Source organism: Marmota marmota, unplaced genomic scaffold (assembly GCF_001458135.2).
Source record: "Marmota marmota marmota unplaced genomic scaffold, marMar, whole genome shotgun sequence".
NCBI classification, from domain to species: Eukaryota; Metazoa; Chordata; class Mammalia; order Rodentia; family Sciuridae; genus Marmota; species Marmota marmota.
Genome location: NW_025999991.1, coordinates 1,158,471 through 1,180,563, shown reverse-complemented (window position 1 = coordinate 1,180,563; position 22,093 = coordinate 1,158,471). Strand labels below are relative to the sequence as shown.

The 22,093-nt window shown below is 31.3% G+C and overlaps 1 protein-coding gene across 6 annotated transcripts in view; it reads left to right on the top strand.

Annotated features, from left to right (window-relative positions):
• Cdh19 (cadherin 19) overlaps positions 1-22,093 on the top strand; it is an 83,737-nt gene that overhangs the window by 45,729 nt on the left and 15,915 nt on the right. For all 6 annotated transcript variants that reach the window (XM_015499568.2, XM_048806619.1, XM_048806616.1 and 3 more), the window contains 6 exons: positions 4,058-4,177; positions 6,287-6,451; positions 10,647-10,831; positions 11,368-11,621; positions 15,655-15,776; positions 20,258-20,379. In XM_015499568.2, the coding sequence (XP_015355054.1) occupies positions 4,058-4,177; positions 6,287-6,451; positions 10,647-10,831; positions 11,368-11,621; positions 15,655-15,776; positions 20,258-20,379 (968 nt within the window). The remainder of the gene's footprint in view (positions 1-4,057; positions 4,178-6,286; positions 6,452-10,646; positions 10,832-11,367; positions 11,622-15,654; positions 15,777-20,257; positions 20,380-22,093) is intronic.

The window sequence follows — 22,093 nt, the reverse complement described above, 5'->3', positions numbered from 1 at the left end:
ATTGGAACAAGTAAGACAATTGATAAGTTAGTCTTATCGCAATGTGATTCTGAGACCACAGTCATCTAATTATACTTTTCTAATGAAACAGGTTAGATACACATTGATTTAAGATAATCTTTGGGCTGGTAGAGTCCAGTCATTTAGCTCTCCCTATTTCCTAAAAGCTCAGGGATCTGTGGCCAAACAATACTGACTCCACTGAGGGATGCACACTGACCTTTAGACTCCTTGATAACCAAGTAAAGGTTTTTCTACTCTTTGTTTACTCCTCCTGATGAGATTCAAATATCTGGCCAATTTCAATTTTTAAGTTTCCATCAACTATACAAATACGATCAGAGGATGATGTTCTAAAGTAGAACAACAGGAATTAAAGATGAAGTAAGGACAAAGCTATTTAATGTACACATATCTATCCTGGGTTCTTTATTCCCATGATCATCTAAATTCATTAATTTAATATTTTTCTGTATACTATTATACATATAGCTTATGCTTAATTTTCTGGTACGATACTTTTGCCTTTAAACATTATTACAATTGTTGTAGTTTTACTTATTCTTTTTCTATATCTATCATCCCTCATTTCCTCATAAATTCTTAGTAGTAACATTTTAGTGCAGTACAATGTTTAAAAATAACTGTGATAGGAGGCATCACTTTTTAAAATTATTTCAGAAGCAATGTGCTAGCACTTTCCAATTAAATATGACTCAGTCCAAGTTTAAAAAATGTTCACGTTCAGATTTATACAGTACCTTTTATTTCCAATTTTCTAAAGTTTTATTACAAATAAAAGTCACAATTTTTCAGATGACTTTATGTTTCTAATGTAATATTTTACATGTTCCTTCTTTATTTTATTAATGCTAAAATGTATATTGATTGCTTTTCTACTGGTAAAACAACCATGTGTTTAATGATCCGATTTCATTAAAATTTTATATTCTCTATTGAATTATCACTTCATTTGTGTGGAATAATAGTTGTAAATTTTTTTAGAATCCTAATTAGGATCCCTTTCAACAGTTATCTAGATTAATTTTTTTAAGGATTCACACAGATTCTATAATGTATATGAAATACAAATGTATGTGATATAAATACTCTTCAGTACAGCATAGCAATATCAGAATATAAATGTACCTACACATGAAATGTGCTAATATGTATTGCCATCGAAAAAATATCCTATTTTTGTGAAGGTCTTGTAAATACCTCATAACATGAGATATTTAGTTGTCATTTGAATTAAAAAAATCACAATGCTTTTTTGGATAGAAATAATATTTTTTTAAACAATTTCATAAGTAGGTATACATGAGCATGTAATAGCAATGGTTCTTATGTAGAACAGTTCCTGAAATATTTTACAGAACAATTACAATTCATAGTGATGATTGGGGTATTGTTAGGGAACAGATGATCAGGATATAGAGCCACATTTCTTATAAACCTACTGGCAGAGATTCTAGTTGGAAATAATGATCCCAACATAAAAAGAAGTAGTTACGAAAGCCCAGAAACCTTGGGGTACATGAAAAAAGCATTGTGGAGGTCTTCAAGAGTCAAGCTTGAAGCATCTCTAATATTACTGACCAAGAAAGGAAGGATGTCATGCATTCTTATAGAAATTAGTGTTGTAATTAATCATTTATTTGTCTCATCCACATCTAAGATTTAAGATTAAGAGAATCTTTGGTCTGGTAGAGTCCAGTTAAAAGAACTAATACAAACAAACATCTAACTAGCTTAATTAATGTGCATGTAACTGAAAATATGAGAAAGAAGGGATTAGGAGACCATGGATATTTTATATTGAAAGACATGTTGTTAGTCTCCTACTGATTGTTCTCATTCTTGTGTGGACTGAACAACTAATTCCTAACTATATGCAAAATAGGAATGTATAAAATGTTATCAAGTGATTTTATATTTCTGAAATCTTTTGATGTTTATGTGTTATTGATGACCTTTTTTTATTTTTGTTGGTGCTTTATAATTATAGATAATAGTGAATTTCATTATGCCCTCTTCACACATGCATCTCATTCCCCCATATCTTCCCTTTTCTTCTCCTCTTCCATCACCAAGATATGCTTGTTTCTACTCTGTTGATTTCTCTTATAGCATTATTATCATTATTATTATTATTTTTAAATTAGTGCCTTATAACGGTATATTTAAGTGGGATTATTGTGGTATATTCATAATTCATATATGACAATTTGGTAGATTTAATTCCTCAGTACTCCCCTATACTTTCCCCTCCTCCCTCCCTCTCAATCTCTTTCCTCAACTTTTTGGTCTTTCTTCTAATTTCATGAGATCCCTCTGTTTTATTTCTTCTCTCTCTCTCTCTCTCTCTCTCTCTAACAGTACAGTAGGTTTTCCATTTTGTAGAGAGCAAGGGAATGACATATTGAGATGTTCAAGAGGTAAGTTTCAGTTAGAAGTAAAGAAAGCTTCAACTTAAAATGAGATATTAAAGAGCAGGGCTGGGAAACAGGATCTAACTCCTTAACTCAATGGATGTGTACCTAGAAGGGGAAATGAAACAATCAGTCTAGCTGATTTGACACAGATTGGTTAAAGTAATGCTCCTTCTGAAACACTGTATTTGAATAAATCATCAAAATTATTGTATAGACATGTCTTAAAAATATATGAAATTAACAAGTGTCTACATGTTAAGTGGTTGGAGTAATTAAGTATTGGAAGGGGTAGGTAAATTTTTCTTTTCCTGTATTTTATTATTCTAGTTTTATTTCAACCTGGTGAAAGTGTTGCCTAATTAAAGTTATGCTAACAAGAAGGGATTCTTTGGTAAAATATGCTATTTGATACTAAAATAAATGTTAGTAAGTAACATTAAAAGAACTAATACAAATAGTGACAAATGCATAGTACTGAGGAACCACCCCCAGTTTGAAGTATAGAAGCAATTCCTATTAGGGTGTCCCAGTTTATACAATGGGATTGTGATAGAATTTTTACAATGGGATTGTGATAGATTTTTTTTTTTTTTTTTTTTTTTTGCTACTAGGAATTGAACCCAGGGGTGTTTTTCCTCTGACCACATCCTAGCCCTTTTTGTTTTATTTTTCATTTTGAGACAAGGTTTCACTCAGTTGCTTAGAGCCTCTCAAATATTCTGAGGCTGGCCTTGAATTTGTGATCCTCATTCCTCAGCCTCCCTAGTGCCTGGGATTACAGGCACATTCCATGGTCCAGGGTTAGTGATGGGGAAATTCATAATACTAGTTCTAAAGAAAATCACAGAGCTTATTGGATTTTGTACCATTGTATGATCATTCTTTTTGAAAGTGTATATTTTGTTTAAACAAATGTAGATTTTGACGAAATTGGTAATGCTCAATTTCATTTGTATAGATATGATTTCAAAGCTCAATATTTTATGCAAATATTTTTGCACTTGGGCATTTATAGTAAATGTACAAATAATTATTTCACATGGTTGTATTGATTAATACTGAAGTTAGAAAGAAGGCTTACTTTATTAATATCAACTAGATTTTGTTTTGCTTTTTTTATTATTCCTCAAAGCAAATAGGTACAGAGGAAAGAACTGAAACAGGCCTAATCATTATTCTTAGCCTCCACTGGATATTCTTTCAAGCTCATTTCAATAATCGTTACCAATATTTGTCAACATTATGCAATTGTTTGAGGTACCGGCCACATTAAGATTTTTGATGAAAAGCATTTTCAAGTTTTTTTTTAATTTTTCCAATAATAATACATCTTGGAAAGATTATGGATTATATATTATAGTAAACTGCTTAATAGTTGACCTGTTATGAATCTGCATCTGAAGTTCTGTAATGCGTAGAAGAATCAGGGCTACTTTATATAGGATTATGTTCCTTGTCTGTAAAATAACATTATTTCTGTAATTCAGAGAAAGCGGGTAAACTAGGATCTTGTTTTATAGTATGATCTTTCTTGCTAATGAAAAGTGCTTTGCAGAATTGAACTCATATTTAATAAGATTGGAGTCTTAATTTCCTGTCAATATGTGCTTTTCCTTCAGGAACATTCGTCATCCAGGTAACAGCAAGTGATGCTGATGATCCTACGAGTGGCAATAATGCACGTCTCCTGTACAGCTTACGACAAGGACAAGCCTATTTTTCTGTTGAACCCACAACAGGTATTTCTGATTTAAAAAAAAAAAAAAATATATATATATATATATATATTTGTTGGCTGGGGTTGTGGCTTAGCTGTAAAGTGCTTGCCTAGCACATGCAAGGCCCTGGTTTCGATCCTCAGCACCACATAAAAATAAATAAATAGAATAAAGATATTATGTTCAACTACAACTAAAAAATTAAATATTAAAAATTGCATTTTAACATGATTCTAAAGCAGGCAAATATCAGCTTAAAAACATGTTTTAAAGTAGACCTGAATCTTCAATAAATAAATGGGTTGCAATTCCTAAACATTTAATTACATTTAGTCTTTAAGCTGTTTTTCTAAGATTAGATGATTGAATTTTCCATATTCATATCACAAATGATTTATGTATGTGGTATAAAACATAAGTAAGGATTCTTAAAAATCAATTAGGAAAAAAGATAGACAAACCAATTGAAAAATATGGGGAGAAAATTTTACAAGCAATTTTTGTGATTTACAATCACAAAAAGTGATGTGGAAAAAAATTATAAACCTTAAAAACACTCAGCCTCATTGGTTATTGGGAAAACATGGTGAGATACGTTTGTTTGCATAGCAATCCCAATGACTGAGATTAAGTAAGGGTAGAAGACAGGATGAATTGGTTTGACAGAGTCACTTAAAAGTATTGTTTTTATGTATTTCGTTTAGATGAATATTACATTTGATTCTTTTTCTCTCATTGTTTCTCCAATTTTCCTTTATCAATTGAATGCCTCATAAAATCTATAGAACACATATTTTTCTTTCTTTTTGCACATTTCTATTGAATACAGAATACATATACATATATAACACTGAACCATTTAACCGATATTAAATCATGTATTCAAAACAAAGATTAAGAAGGTACAGAGTTGGATGCAGTGACACATAAATCCCAGCCACATGGGAGGCTGAGCAACAGAACCAAAAGTTCAAGTCCAGCCTGGGCAAAAAAGAAAAACCCTACCTCTAAAAATCAAAACAACAAGAAAGATACTTGTATGAGTCTTCACCTAAGGAAATTATCATTGATAGAGATAAAAAAGAAGTTTATAACAAATTGCTAAATTATGTACCAAGTGCAAAAAGAAGTAAAATTATATGATTGTTATCAAGAGGCAAATATTATTCTAGTTTGATTATATTAAAAATTAAACAAAATTAATTTTTATGTATTTCTAATGTATTCATTCATTTAGCAAATATTAAATATCTTAGCCAATCTCAAAGTCCTTGAGAGCATTGTATTTGAATGAATCTGACTTCCATGCCTATGTTCTTATTTCTCTCATAGAGAGTCCATATATTTTATTTTTCAGGATACCCAGGAGAGACATTATTTTATTATAAGCAGTAGATGCCTTAAAACATTAGGTTTTAATTCCTTCACACAATCTTGGCTCTTGAAGACTAAGTACAAAGTGTTACATAACATTCAGGATTTTTAGAGGTTTGATACTGTAGCATAACAATTACAAAAAGCAAACTTGAACATGGACTTTTCTCTCTTGGCACTTACAAATAGACAGTAAGTGTGGTTATTCGTAAATACATACTTTGAACTGGTGAATAACTCTAAAGTGAAACAAAGGATTCCGTTAGACAAAGAAAGGAAGCAAAACTTCAGACTGCATGGTCAAGGTAGAGTATCTGAATCCAGAAGGCTAAAATGACCCCGTGGCCTAGTAGAAGAGAGATTGGAAGGACATTGCAGGGTATGGGGAATATATAACAGCATAGCATGGCAGAGTTGAAACTCCTAGACCAACATATAGTTTACTAATGATCTACCAGTGTTTTTAGCATTGACCACTCTAGACTGGAAGCAGAGTTGGTGTTAAAACCATTATTATTATTGTTCTTCGAGGTAATGTCAGGCAGAAGCAGCAGATAATGAATGGTTTACCAGAGAGGCTGGGAATGTGTACATGTACATATCAAATGCAAACATCTAAATAATGTAGACAGTTCAGTTTAGTGATTCAGCAGATAGAAAGAGAATGACTGTATGGGGGACTGTTTAAGTATTTAACTAGGAAGATGGTATGATAAATAATGAAATGAAAACTGGAATTATTTTGTGTTTTTAAAGGAGTCATAAGAATATCTTCCAAAACTGACAGAGAACTGCAAGATGAATACTGGGTAATTATTCAAGCCAAAGATATGATTGGTCAGCCTGGAGCACTGTCTGGAACAACAAGTGTACTAATTAAACTTTCAGATATTAATGACAATAAGCCAGTATTTAAGGAAAGTAAGTAGAAACATCTGTAACCATTATTATAGAAATGTAAGTGTGTTGAATATAAACAGATGTTGGAGTTTGCATTCTAAAAGCACTGTATCACCACAAGGATTACATAAAATGAAGGTGATGATTCTTCTAAGGTATAATTTTCATTTCTGTGAGAAGTCAAATACAAATGAAGGAGTAGAATGTCAGTGTTCTGTTACTGCTGTAACAAGCTGTGACAAACTTCATGGCTTAAAACAAATTGATTATCTTAAAAAACTGTTGGTATGGGTTGTCACCAGGCTGTGATTAAGGTGTAGATGGGGCTCTCCCCCTTCCTGTAAACTCCAGGGGAGAGTCCACAACCTTGTTCACTTGAGTGTTGGCAGAAATTAGTTCTGTGTGTTTTATGAAGGGAGTCCCTGCTTCTTTGATGCCTGTTAGCTGGGGGACACTCAACTCTGGATGCCTCCTTCTGGTTCTCTACATAGTCCGCCTGTCTCAGAATCAAGCAGCCAACCCTATCAAGTACCTCTCACACTGACATCTCTCTGCCCAAACCTTTTACCCCTTTTTCCACTTTTCAGAAGTTGTATGATTATGTTGCGCATGCTTGGATAAATCACAATAAGCTCTCCATTGAAAAGCCAGCGGATTAGCATCTTGAATTTCATCTGTAGCTTTTATTCACTTTTGCGGCTGTCAACTTATGGAATCAGAGATATTAGGACATGGATACTTTTGTGAGATTATTCTTCTGCATACCCCAAATAATAATTTAAATGACTATTTTTATTGTTCAATTTTGTTGCAAGAATAAGACACTTGCTTTGATCGCTCAAATAATAAATGTAAGGTAGATTGTATGAAAATTCTTTTTTTTAAGGAAATATCTTTTGAGGAGACTCTGTTTTAGCTACACAGATACATTTACAAACATTTTCAGAAAGCATGAGCAACTGTCATAAGAAGAAATTATGATTAAACATAGAACAAAGAAGTAGCAAATAAAATTGTGTATGTGTGTGTTTGTATCTATTCACACATATTCAACCAGAGCATGATGTCCTAATTATTTACTGTTGAAAAATGAAACAAAACTGTTGATTACTTCATCTTCTTCTTCTCTCCCCTTCTCCCTGACTTGCCCCATGCCCCAATGTCCAGTGAAATCATATTTATGTTGATGGCTCAACAGAAGTCAATTTCACTCATTTCCTTCCAGTAGAATAATCAGTAAACCACAGAAAGTTAGCAACATTTAAATCTATTTTTACATATCAGGTTTACCAATCATTAGTTGTATATGGGAGAATGGTTTGTTAGTGTGCATGTACATACTAAATGCACAGGTCTAAATCATGTAGATGCTGCTAAACTTAGCAAATTCTTGCCTGTATTTGGGTTCTCAAATCTTCTGACTTGTCAAGCAAAACATTTATGTATCAAAAAATGTTTTGTTCAACAATGAAGAATGGCAGTGGTTCCATAATAATATCATGGATCTGAAAAATTGCTTTTTGACACAATTTGAATGTTCATTGTAAAATCCTCCATGCTTTTTTTTAAATTTTTTTTATTGGTTAGGTTTTTGGTCTTTTCCTAGTCTTCAGACTTTCAGTCTCTATGTATTTTAATCTTTGATATATTTCTGGGATCAAGTCAATGGACTTATTTTCCCAATACCGTTAATCCTTGATGCTATCAACCCTGTGGCTTTAAAGACTGCTGCTGGGCCTGACAACTTCCAAGTCTACATGTCCACTCTTGAACTTTCTCTTGAACTCCACAGGTAGACATCAAACTTCCTACTCAGCATCTTCATTTGTACATGTTATACACATTTAAAAGCTAACATTCTCCTTGTTGAGCTTCTGATCTCATCTGCCTGCTATTCCTCTTTTTCCTATGGATTTTCTTATCTCAATTATTAACAAATCCAGGCTCCATATTGCTCAAGCTGAAATCTCATTTATTCAGTTCAAACACCACTGGGTGTGAAGAATTAATGATCCAACTCAGATTGAACTGGGCCAAATCCAGTTCAATTTTAATTTCTACTCAGCTGAGTTGATGATCAATTCTGTACATTTGCTGATACCTTCTGATTTTATTTTTCTGTGAGCAAAGACACATATACACACACTCAACTTTCAAGAGGAGAAGATTCTGTTAAGGTTTAGAAGTCCTTTTCTCTTTCTCAAACCAAAAACTCAATCTCTTTGAAGGTATTGTTTGTTTCTCACTTTCAAAACAATCTGGATGCTTCTCACCTGCTCCTTCCTGCCCTATTGGATCATGCTGCTGTCTTAATCAGTCTCTGTTATTGCAATAAGCTCTCACCTAGCCCTCGGGCTTCACTATCTTCCTCCTTCAACACAGCTGTCGTGATCTTGCTAAGTGCATGTCACATCTTATCAGTTCTATGCCTTCCCATCTCACAGATGAAAAGTCAGCAACCTTAGTATCAACTAATGGGTCCTAGCGTTCCTAAATGATCTGACACCATTCAATCCTGTTCAGGACCTCTGAGACCTCATCTATGTCACTCTACCCTTTGCTTTCTGGAAAACCAACTTCGGGCAATCAACATGACTTTTCATCTTCTCTGTCCTCAGATATTTCTTCCCCTATTTAAGTTCTTAACCAAGAGCCATATCAACAGTGAGTTCTTTCCACTTCATCAAAATTTAAAATCATCCACCACAACATAGCCTGAGTACTTGGTAGTATCCAGTTTATTGTATGCTTCATTCCTGCTAATATGAGCAGAGGGAAGCATCATTCTATGTATTTTACCTTGTTGTATCCCAGTTACTAGAATAGGGACTTGTTAAAAATTTATGCTGAAAAAAAAAGTTATTTTTGAATGTAAAATAAACTGCAAAGACTAAGTACTGATGGTAGAAAATGTTCTTTTGTTTTCTTAATTTTAAAACCTGGTGGTTTAATATAAACTCAATATTTAATTCTGAAGCATCTGCTTTGAAATGTATGGTAATGTTGTTGTTTTTTCTTGATTAATTGTTGGGAACTTTAATTTGTACAATCAAATCAATGACTTTTAAAAATTTTTCCATAAGGAAATAACTACAGTTAAATCATTACATTCACTCTAAAAAATAAAAGAACAAAGAAAACAAAAAATAAAGAGTAATATATTCACAATTTATAAGCAACTATTTTCTCGCTTTAAATAAAAGTATAGTCTCAAAATGCAAGCTGTTAAGTAACTTGCTGTATACTTCTAAAGGAACCTAAAATCCCTTTAAATAATTCTATTATGTATGCTCTATTTTAATTTCAAGAAGTTTCATTCATTGAAATATAAACACCTAGGATTATTTATTACAATTCAGAATAAATCACATGTAATAATTTAAGAATGGGGGACTGGAGTTGTATCTCAGTGATAAAGTACTTGCCTCACACCGCATTTAAATAAATGAAAGAAAGGTCCATAGACAACTAAATTTTTTAAAATAATAATTTAAGTATGGTATAGTATATTAGTTTTATGCACATGTCTTCTGAAAAAAAATTTTAAAAATGAATTCAGTAATTTACAATTCCATCTAAATAATTTAAATATATCTGACATAATTTTCATCTGATTAAATCAATCTAGTCATCTTCAGCTCCAAAATTGTTATTAAGTTATTAAATCTTTTGGGTCCATTTTTCTTTATTTTTGAAATATGGCTAATGTAATCAAAGCTCATAAATTCAAAACCAAATTATTATGTGTTCAGTCTCTCCCAACCTTAATCTACACTTATATTCATAAGTAACTTCAAATATCAAGAATTGTTCAAGTAAAAATGAAAAAAAAAGTTATCAAATTTAATTTGTGATGGTCAAAGTATGCAATAAAAAGTCAATCACAGATTTAAGGTGTGTATATGAATGGGTATCTGGAGTTATATATACTGGTGATATCACTAAAATATATGAGATGACGATAGATACTCAGGTAAGTTATTAGGAAAAGTTCAGATTTTATAATAAAGGTAAAAAGTGTGTATACATTACACACACTCACACACATACTCACACATGCATGCACTCTAAGAAAGAGAGAAAGAGATTGAAATTTAGAAAAGTAACTAGAAGAACAACTAGGGGTTTTTCTATACACCATACACAAAGAACGCTATAATTGGGAGTTTGTTATGTTAAGTGTTTATCATAAAAATCTGAAATTTTGTTTTTAAAGGTTTCTACCGCCTAACAGTCTCTGAATCTGCACCCATTGGAACATCTATTGGAAAAATTATGGCATATGATAGTGACATAGGAGAGAATGCAGAAATGGATTACAGCATTGAAGAGGATGATTCAAAAACATTTGACATCATTACTGATAATGAGACTCAAGAAGGAATTGTTATATTAAAAAAGGTAAATATATTTTTAGATTATTTGCTTCTCAGAATATGCAAAACCAAAACAAAAAAACATAATTATTTTGTGTATCTGGTTTGTTTTTTGCTTCATTAAGTAAATGGAATGTGAACCCTTGATTTATGGTTTAAGGAGAAAATGAGTTTAGAGATGAAAGAGATTTTATAGAGCTTTTAGAATTATATGTACAACTGTTATAAATAAGAAGGTTTTCAAATAAAGGAGATTTTTTGAACAAAGATCATAAATACCAGGAAATTACTTGTCAACTCCACAAGACATGTATGCTTATAAAAATATAATTTTAATCCTAAATGAAAAGATAGTTATTTCAAACCACTTTATGATGAAGTTTGTGAAGAGATAAATTTCTGAAGCCTGTGTCATGATAATATAATAGTAATTTATGTACATAAAAAGTAAAATTTAACTGAAAAACAAATGCTATTTAATAAGAAATACATTTTTTTTTCTTAAGTAATACCTTGGGTTCATGAACCCATTTCTTCTGTGTACACTGCTTTTCTTTGTAGAAGGTGGACTTTGAGCACCAGAGCCACTACGGTATTAGAGCCAAAGTTAGGAACCGGCATGTGGACAAGGAGCTCCTGATCTACCACGCTGATGCCTCCACCACTTTCATTAAGGTCCGAGTGGAGGATGAAGATGAGCCTCCTATTTTCCTCCTCCCAACTTATATATTTGAAATTTTGGAAGAAAATCCACATGGAGCTTTCGTAGGCACAGTATCTGCCATAGACCCAGATCAAAGGAAATCGCCCATCACGTAAGTCAGTCTAAAATGTCAGCTTTACATTAATAAGTCACTCTATTAGTATGAAAATAAAGTTTAACTCTAATGTAAGCAAGGACATAGCTCACCTATGTTGCTCTGCATGTTTTTTTTTAAAATGAATTTGTACCAATTTAATTAAATTAGTTAACAGAGGGATCCTTAATGTTGCTTAAGATGCAATAAAATAGGAGATGACAAATACATGCAAGAAATAGTTAATCACCAACAAAAATTCAGTGCAGTTGATGCACTCTTAATCAGAGTTGTAGGGTGAGAGAAATGAAACCCTTTTCTGTACCAAGTCAGAGAAAAATTACTTCTCATTGATATGTGGTTCATTTAAATACTGCTTAATTGAAATGCCATGCAAAAAATGGAGAAATAAACCGGAGCAAGTGATATAAATACAGTGGTTTAGAAATAAATTTTCATGGTACAATCAGATACAACATGCTTGTTATATATTAAAATAGTCTCCTTTTAGTTATTATGTTGTGATTTTCTTTTTCTTTTATTCAAAGTATGAGTTATAGTCTAATTGGATAAGAAAATAAGCAATTTGTGTGTATTTCTTCTTACCTTCTCACCTAATTTCCACATAGAAGAGTTTTCTCAAAATAGAAGAATACAAGATTATTTTAAAGTTTTACATACACTTATCAGAAGCCCCAGAAATCCTCCTCTCAGGCACTGGTTCAGGAATAATGACAGTGCAATGTTCTGAGTTTAATTATGTCTCCAAAAGATGATGTTGAGTCCAACAAACTACATCAGAATGTAGCCTGAATGGGGGAGACGGGTCGAAGTCGAAGTGATGAGTAGTTAGGAGAATGTTACAGAGCGGGAGTGTGGGCCTTGAAATCAATAGAGCTGATGTCCTGATAGAAAGACTTAGACACAAGGATGGGTGACAGACAAGGGACAGTGGAAGCAGAAATGGGGGAAATAGATGACCAGGGAAGCAGAAATTGATGGAGGGTATCTACAAGTTTAGGAGGTGAGGGTGGCCAGAGCACAACGGCATCTGGCAAGGAATGATTCCTTGATGGCACTTGATTTTTGTATTCTGAGTTCTCAGGACTCAGAGAATAAATTTCAGCCACATTTATCCACTCAGTTTGTGGTGTTTAGGTGGGTCCAACTCACCTACAGTGCCCTTGTATTGACATGAAGCACTGTAGGCAGAAATATATAGCAGTTTTATTCATAAACTCCCCAAACTGAAAACTTTATTTTAATAACACATGACATATTTGGGGCAAATGGATCAAAACCTGAAACTAAAGCTAAAAGATAAAACCTGTGATATGATTGAATACAAAGGTAATGCAGAAAAAGAGGGAGTGATCAAATTGTTCTAGGTCATCACCAAGATGGTGGACACATTTTCCAAATGCATTTGATACATAGTTGGTTGACTACACTGACGTGAACCCACATATGTGAAGGAATAACTGACTCTATATGTGTATATATAATAAATATGATAATAAAGGTAGGTTTGTTTTTTACCACAGATATGCATACATATATTTGCTCTTGATATTTACTCAGGGGGCTTAAAATAAAGGAATCACAAGAAGTAATGGAGACTGTTGCACCCAGATCTTGCTTAAAATACTCTTCTCCAATCAAAAGAAATGAGACTGACTGGAGAATTAGTTGAATCCACAGTTATTACAGGGAGAACATAGTGGTTCTAAGAATGTAAGGAAGAAGCCATAAAAGAATGCAAGAATAGAAGTGTGTTAAAAGGGCCAAGGAACTATGCTGTAATTAATACCCAATGTCCAAAACTGAATATTTGAACAACAAATGAATTAAAATATTTGGTTTGTCTGATGAGTTTTGGTTTGAATCATTGGAAACAATTCTCATGAATACTCATGAATAGATACTGATGAAGATAAATAAAGGGGCACATTTTTAATCACTTGTAAAATAATTGTAATTAGTAAATGTATAATAAAAGGAATAGATATCAACATTAGCAAACTAAAGTGGTAATATTGATACCTCTGTAACTTTCATGCCCATTTTATCTGATCATGAGAAAGCCTCAGACAGACACCGACATTTGAGAGGCACTGTATAAAATCACCAACTAATATTTTCCCATACACTAAAGGGCCTACCAAACAAGGACATTGATACACTGTGGAGGGGACTAAGGAGACATGGAAAAAAATGCACTACATAATCCCAGACAGAACTATGAATAAGGGAAAAAAAATATTAGTGGAATGACTGGCGAAATCCAATACTACAGTTTGTATTTTATTTAATAAAAGTAGAGCATTTAATTTATCTTGAAATAATAATAACATTATGGTCATACACAACAATTTAGAAGCAGAATCTGGGTGAGAGGCTTAAGGGAAAATTTGTACTGTTGACAACAGTCCTATGAGACTTAAGTTATTTAAAAATATGCATTTAATTGAATTAGTGAGAACATTGCCAGTGTAACTGAGAGGAGGATAGTACAAACCAAAATAAAATAATTTACTATTGATTAGTTTCCTGATGTTTTCTCCTAATTTAAAAAAATGTTGTAAAAGGAAAATGCATCCACATATAAAATTTGATTAGCTGCAATTTATCTCAAGGCCAAGGAGATTTCATCTGGTGAAGATGATGTGAGGAAGAAAAAAAATCTATAAAATCAGAATTGGCGGCTCTAGAAAAAAATAAGGAAAATAATTCATATTATATATTATTGCTTAAATCACATACTATTATCCAATCTTCCTAGGGGACTGCATATGATTTTATTCCATTTTAATTTGTCAATGGGATCTAGATATATTCATTATCTACTAATTTATAAGAATTTATAACTCCTTATCAAACTTTTAGTGGGTTTTAGTTGCAGTGGTGTTTCCAGAAACAAAATGGGATATTTAATACAAAATGTCAACTGTTAAAATCCTCTTTAATTTTGCCGACAAATATATTCAGTGGGAAATATGATCACTTGTAGACATTTAAATAAAATGCTTCTGAATGTTCAAATATATTTAAAACTGAACTCCTCTAAGTCTTCATTCTAATTTCTATTTTAATTCTTTCTTGAACACCATGATAAAAATTAGTATAATATTTTTAGAAATCTGTCAATTCAAGATTAAATTATTCTCATCTTTGCCACAATTATGGCAAATCTCACTGAAATCTCATGGAAATATTCAGGAATATATGCACAGTGAGAAGCCATCATTGAAACCACATGGTATTTTACTTTACTTTTCATTATTCATCATTTGCAAGCTGATGAGACATGCCGAGAACTTCAAGGCTTCTTTCATTGTAGATTTGAGATAATTTTGCAGACTTTCACCTGATGTATTTTGCACCTTGACTTCCTTTCATGTGTGCTCCATTGTACATTAATCAATATGTGCATCCCCTAAGTAAAGGACAGTGGATCTAGGATATTTCTGGAACTTGAAATATTATATAATTCTGGAACAAAATTAAAGGTCAATCTGCTACCTAAAAGAAGTTATTTTTATCAAGTCTTATCATTTTTTTATTTAAATGGACAAAAGAAACTTTTGTATGATAGTAATTAAGTAATTATAATATCATATAATATCTTACACAGATTCTCACGCAGTAGATCTTGTGTAGGAAAGAAAGAAAAAAAGAAAAGTTTCACAGTCACTCATTTCTACTACTTTCTTTTTCTTCTCTGTATCTCACAAAATTTTTTGGGGGGGAGGGCAGGGGATTTCTTTTTAAACATGTCATTTACATACCAAAATCCTCTCTTGGGTTTGATAATGAGTTATGTGTGTTTAGATTTAGCATACACCAATTTAAATGTAAAGCTGTATTAGTTTCTTTTTCCTATGACTGCTGAGTTCACTAAATATGTGAATGTGCCATTTTTAAAACCGACATCTCATTAGCTATGCAGAGTATGCTTTTAATAATTTACCTGGTGGCATAAAGCCATGTTATATATCAATGTGATACAGCAAATATGATGATACAAGGGGGGTCTTTTCTCTTGGTGCAGATATTCCATTACTGGAAGTAAAGAGTTCACTATCAGTGACAATGGCACAATCATTGTCACTAGCACACTTGACCGGGAGATCAATGCATGGTACAACCTAAGTGTCACAGCCACAGAAAGATGTAAGTACTAATTTGGAAACCATATATTTCATCATGGTGGTTTTAATGACATTGCATTATCCCTACACCTGAGGACAGAGCTATTTTTAAATGTTCTTGAAATTTGTAGTTAAATGATGTTAGATGTTAGGTTACATATATATATATATTATTTGATCATAAATTAATTATATATTCATTTCTATTAAAGCTTTCTTAAAATGTTACCACTAAGTATTTTCTAAACTGTTTTTACTTATTATATAACAATAAATAATGTTTAATGCAAAGATAATTTGGAGGAAAACACAACATATAAAACTTGAAATTTTATGCCCTGACAATCATATGCATTGAAGTATTTTCATTTCAATAATTAAAAACTAAAAACATATTTTTACAAGTTTTTGAACATATATTCTGTGTGAGTTTATTTTTATATTATCATTTTAATTAAAAAAGGAAAATCTTATGTAATTTCTAAAAACATTCATCTGAAAAGACAGTTTCAGGTAGCAAACTGTAGCACTCAATTCATGGTGTTGGTTCCCCAGATTGTCAATTTAGAGAAGTACTTAATTAGTTTTATATGCTGCTTTATGAAAATAATAGGAAAACTATAAGATCTGAACTAAAGTTTTAGGTTTATAATGATTTATATTTGTTTAGTTCAAACATAACTAGTTTAGTCTATCAGTTCACAAGTAACTCTTCTAGAGAGCAAATACGGAATGCCTCTGTTTTTTCCTGTGTTTAGGATAAAATATGAGTGTTAATTCTTTTAGAATTTAGACATTTAACATAAATCATAGTTCAATATTACCATAGTACAGAATATGGAGGATACAAATCATATTCATCAGCTGTCTGCATATCCCAAAAAGAGTGGTCCATTTTTTAACTAAACTTACATTTGCAGTTGAACTGATGTTCAGATCTTACTAATCATTAATGATCAGTTGTCTGCTTGTTTGTTTCAGCGATGAGCAGATGATTTCATTGTTAAGGTATAAAAGTGGGTAAAATAATACCAATTTACCATTTGAATAGTGTCCATAACATTATGAGTGAATCGGTTATTCAATCATCTGACATAAAGCATAAAGGAATAAATACAACACAATAGGAAAGACTGTTAAAATCATCGCCATTATTTGACACATGAATTTAGTGTAATTTTGTAGTACAGCACAGGAGAGAAGCTGTGAATTTGAGATGTTTTAGAAGGCATCCTTTCTTATAATTTTAACAATCCTATTCACTTTTTTGTATTTCTTTGAGGCTTTAAACCTTAGTCTACCGTATTCCTCATGTTATTGAACAGCTGCAGGTGATATGGCAGAGTGGAAAGTGCCCTCATATGTTTTTTGCAATATGTTGAATAACTCTGCAGAAATGTTGCAGCAGGACTTGGGTCAGGATTTGAATTTTCTGTCTAACTAAACAATAAAGGACGAGGAGCAAATGTTACAATGGAACAAATGCCTGCTGCTGCAGAAGAAATGCCAAGGCTTTTCCTGTCAGGAGGCACAAAGGTGTTTATTCCGAGAGCAAGAAGCTTTTATTCAATGCGTATTTATTTCTGAGAACAAATTATTCATAATGTCACTCTATACAAAGCTATTGTAAAAAAAAGAATCCAAATCTGTTCAAGGGAAGACCAGACTCCTCAAAAAAAAATATGTTTCTCTCTAAAATTGCTCTCAGCTATTAGATGATCAAAATTTATTGAATGTATAGAAATGTTTTCTATTTAAGCTTATTTTGTATGTTAATATGATGCTTATAAGAATATATAATTTCTTTTCTTAACTTAGATGTACCATAATGTGAATTACTAGAAGGTAAACTCTTTAAAATTTATAGTTTGTACTTTTAGATATAAAATGCTCTAATCTTGTATGAATAAAAAGGATCAAAAAAAATAAATGAACGCAACAAAAATTGCCAGATAATTTAATTATATACTATCAAACTAGCTATATAATTACTTTTTATCAGAAGAATGCCTTTCTATGATAGAAGATCCCTATTGGAAAATTATCTGATCATTTTTTGGTTCATCATTGTAAAACAAAACAAAAACAATAATACATATCTTTGAGTTCTAAGATACCTGCTATCCACAAAAGTTGTTACTTCAACACTTGTATGTTTACATATATACTATGAATAAAGTGCATAATCTGATAAACGCTATAATTATGTCATCATATATTCTGTTCAAGGGTGATATTCAAATATTTAAAGACCAGCACAGTACAATGCAGGTACTCAGACAAGACTTCAGCTCCTAAGCTGCATTGGTTCCCCAACTGACCCACGGCCCCTACAGCATTAAGAAATAGCTCCATATGCTCTGCATAATTCACATGTTTGCATATGTGTGTGGTAATGTACATTATTCAGTTAATAGAACATAAAATTTATAGTTTAAAAGATGACATATTCCAATGGCTTACACTAGAAACTATAGATATTACAATGCTGTGTATGTTGAAGAAAATAACCAAACAGCAATGATAGCAGAAACTGGGAATCATTTGAGGCACATCAGGGAAAATGTCTTCATCTTGTCACTTCTGAATCACATTTTCACATATTAATTTATAAAATATATAGTTTGTGGCTAAAAAGATTGAATTGTGTGAAACTGCATATTATAAACATTTTATTGAGTATATTACAGATTAACATCTCAACAATTTGTTAAAATATTTTATGTAACATCATTTTAAAATTCACAGTAAAATTTGAGGTCAATATTATTTGACTTTCACACACACACACACACAAACACACATACACACACACACACACAAAACTGCAGCCTCTGTAATTTGCTTTCCCACCCTCAGTGATAAATGGATAGATCAATCACAATTATATCAGATTCCAAAGCCTGTTGTCTTAATCCTATGCTGCATTGTCCCATATTAATAGAGCAAATGAAAGAAAGTATGTGTTTCACTCAGTGTTTTCTAAATTAAATATAAACACTATACTCCTCACCAGTCACATTTTTCCATTTTTAAATTTGCAAGAAATTATATTTAAATGCTTTTATTTGTATGAATGACTCAAATGTAGGGTCTCAATTAGCCCCCTTGTGTGGCTTTCTTAGAACCAAACTTGAACAATTTATGAGAACATTTAGCCAAATTCCCGTCACTACTCCCTGAGGTGTCTCATTTCTCTCCAATACTGTTGTTTCTCCTATGTTCTCAAGTGAGTGAAACATGTATCTAGTAAAACTAAACTGATTCAAGGGATTTCAAAAAAACAATTAAATACCAAATATGTTCTAAAGACTTTGGGCTTGTCTTACCAAAATATGCTAGAAATTCTCTTAAAAAACAATTTTCTTGGCTGGGGATGTGGCTCAGTGGTTAAGATCCCCTGGATTCAATCGTGATACCAGGAGGAAAAAAAGAAAAGAAAAAAAAGTTTTTCTTGAAACAATAAAACCAAAATACATTTATTTTTCAGTTATACTTGTATATTTGAAAATAAGGAAAATAAATGCAGATGACATAAGAACAAAGGAAAAAAATTGGAAATGTTTGAATTCTCCTGAGAAAAAACCAGTAAGGCTTCAGACTGATGTTAAGGAAAAAAATTAAAACATGAGATTTAATAAAAGTAGATATATAATTTATATACAAAATCATAAATGTTGAAATTGATCATCTGAAATAGAAGTATCAATATTTCAAAATATTAAATTTATTTTTAAAATAAAATATAATTTTAAAATTATTGTACATTGTGGAACATTCTATTTAAACAAAACAATTTTTGTTTTTAAAAGGTGCACCTAAATTTTAGTGATTAAGAGAATTGATTGGTATATATTTTTGGGAACCAGGGATTGAACCCAGAGGCGCTTAACCACTGAGGTTCATCCCCAGCACTTTTTGTATTTTATTTAGAGATAAGGTCTTGCTCAGTTGCTTAGAGCATAGATAAGTTGCTCAGGCTGGCTTTGAACTTGCAATCCTCCTGCCTCAGCCTCCTGGGATTACAATCGTATGCCACTGTGCCCAGCTTGCCTTGTATATTCTTAAACAAGTATTTCCACATCAACTGAAACCTCAGGCAATGTTGAATAGTAAATGGTTTCTCAATCTTCTGTCAGTGAAGTCAGGGAAATTAACAATAACTACATTCATCAGAATTAAGTGTGTTTATATAAATACTAACAGCAATCACAGGAATGAAGCAAGCTGTCCTTATACCGACTGTTTTCCCACTATGACCACATCCAGTGAAAGACACTTAGTAAACATTGCTTGAGGAGAATGTGTGAAACAGAAATTTTCCTTGGCTATATTGTTGAAAATTACATGAATCATTTGCAGATCCTGTCCTCATATAGAGATCTGGTTCTTTGGTTTTTCAAGTGAAAAAAAGAAATATACTATATAGTCTTGAAGGCAATTTTTTATGATTATAAGACATTATTAAACTTATTTTTTCATTGTATATTTTTCAACTTGTAGACAATGTTCAACAGATTTCTTCAGTCCCTGTGTATGTACAAGTTCTAAATGTCAATGATCATGCTCCTGAGTTCTCTGAATACTATGAGACTTATGTGTGTGAAGATGCAGATTCTGGTCAGGTAAGAAAGCTTCCTAAATTACCTAAGTCTGAGTAACACATCACTGTTTTATATATTATACATAATGACTATATCACGTATAATACTAATATTCATGTGATATTATATATATTATACTATAGTGATTCTATATTTCAAATGTTAGACATGATTAATATTTTATATGCTGTACATAGATTTTGTTATATACTTATCCCACTTTGAAATGCTCTCATAGACACTTTAATTATCTTAATTACATGTTTCTGTTTTGTGCTCAACATAATAGTATGTTTCTTTTTATTTAAAAAATTTCTAAAAACAAAGATTTTTTTATTTTTATTTTTTTATTTTTTATTATTTTATTTTTAGAAATATTTAATTTCTAAAGACACTCTGTAGGGTACTCTGTATGATACATACCATTGCTTATTTTTCAAATGGCCCCTAATTTCCAAAAATTTTATAGTCTTATTTTCAGAAATACATAAATCAATATATTCTAAATGACATTAAATTTCTCAATGAAGCTAGTTGGAGACCATTTGTATTTGTATTTTACAAAAGCAGGAATTACATTTTTTACCTATCAGGTGTAGTAACCAACCTTATGTTTTACTTTTAGTTTTCTAATACAGTAGCAGATAGGAATATCTTAAGATATAGGCACATCATAATTGTTATTCATTTTTCAACCATAAGATACTGGAAATTGTTAATGGTTTTTAAACTGTCAAGTGAACTATGTTCAATAATGTTTATGCTTGAACCATTTTATCCTGAAAATCTGAAATCTTGTAATTTTAAGCATTTATTTTTTAAAAAATACATGATTATAAATATGCAAATAACCTTTTAAATTTATTCAATTTTTATGGGTTAAAACCCATAGTTTTTGAGAAAGTGGAAGATACAAAAGTTCTGAGTTTCTCCCTTGTGCTACACTGCCCAGAAATATAAAATTTAACAAATTTAGACATCAGGGACATATGTGTAGACTGGTAGAGATCATTAAAATAAAATAAGAAAAGAATGCAAATGTACTGGAACTCACAATTCCCAAGGAAAATAGGCTTACACAATTTTTAAAAAATTTATATTATAAGTGGATTATTCCACTTGTAATTTATATGCTGTACATAAATTTTGATGTTTTCAAACATTTTAAACACGTCTGATTTCTTGAACAGAAAGACAAATATATTAATGAACTTCAAAAAAATCACTTTAACTAGTTTATATTTAATTAATGATTCTTTAAATATAGTAAATCTTTTTCCTCAAAATTTAAATAATTTGAAAATAATCAACATATCTTGCAATTTTCTAATCAATACATATTAAATTTATGCACTGAACATAAATCATATTTTAGAATGATTGTAAGTACAATTAAATTTTAAAGTTACATATTTCAACTTTTTAGTTAAAATTTTTAATTGAAAAAAATTATTTTTAATTGGTACCTAAAAGATTAAAAATGTGCTTATTTTTTATGATTCTCTAATATATTTTATTTGTTTTTAATATGTGTATCAATATTTTCCCAACAATATTAAGAATAAAAGAGTATCTATTAACTATTTTGAAATACTAGAGCATGTTTTAAAGGCAAATTTTTTTTTTTTTAATTTTTTAATTTTTTATTGTTGGCTGTTCAAAACATTACATAGTTCTTGATATATCATATTTCACACTTTGATTCAAGTGGGTTATGAGCTCCCATTTTTACCCC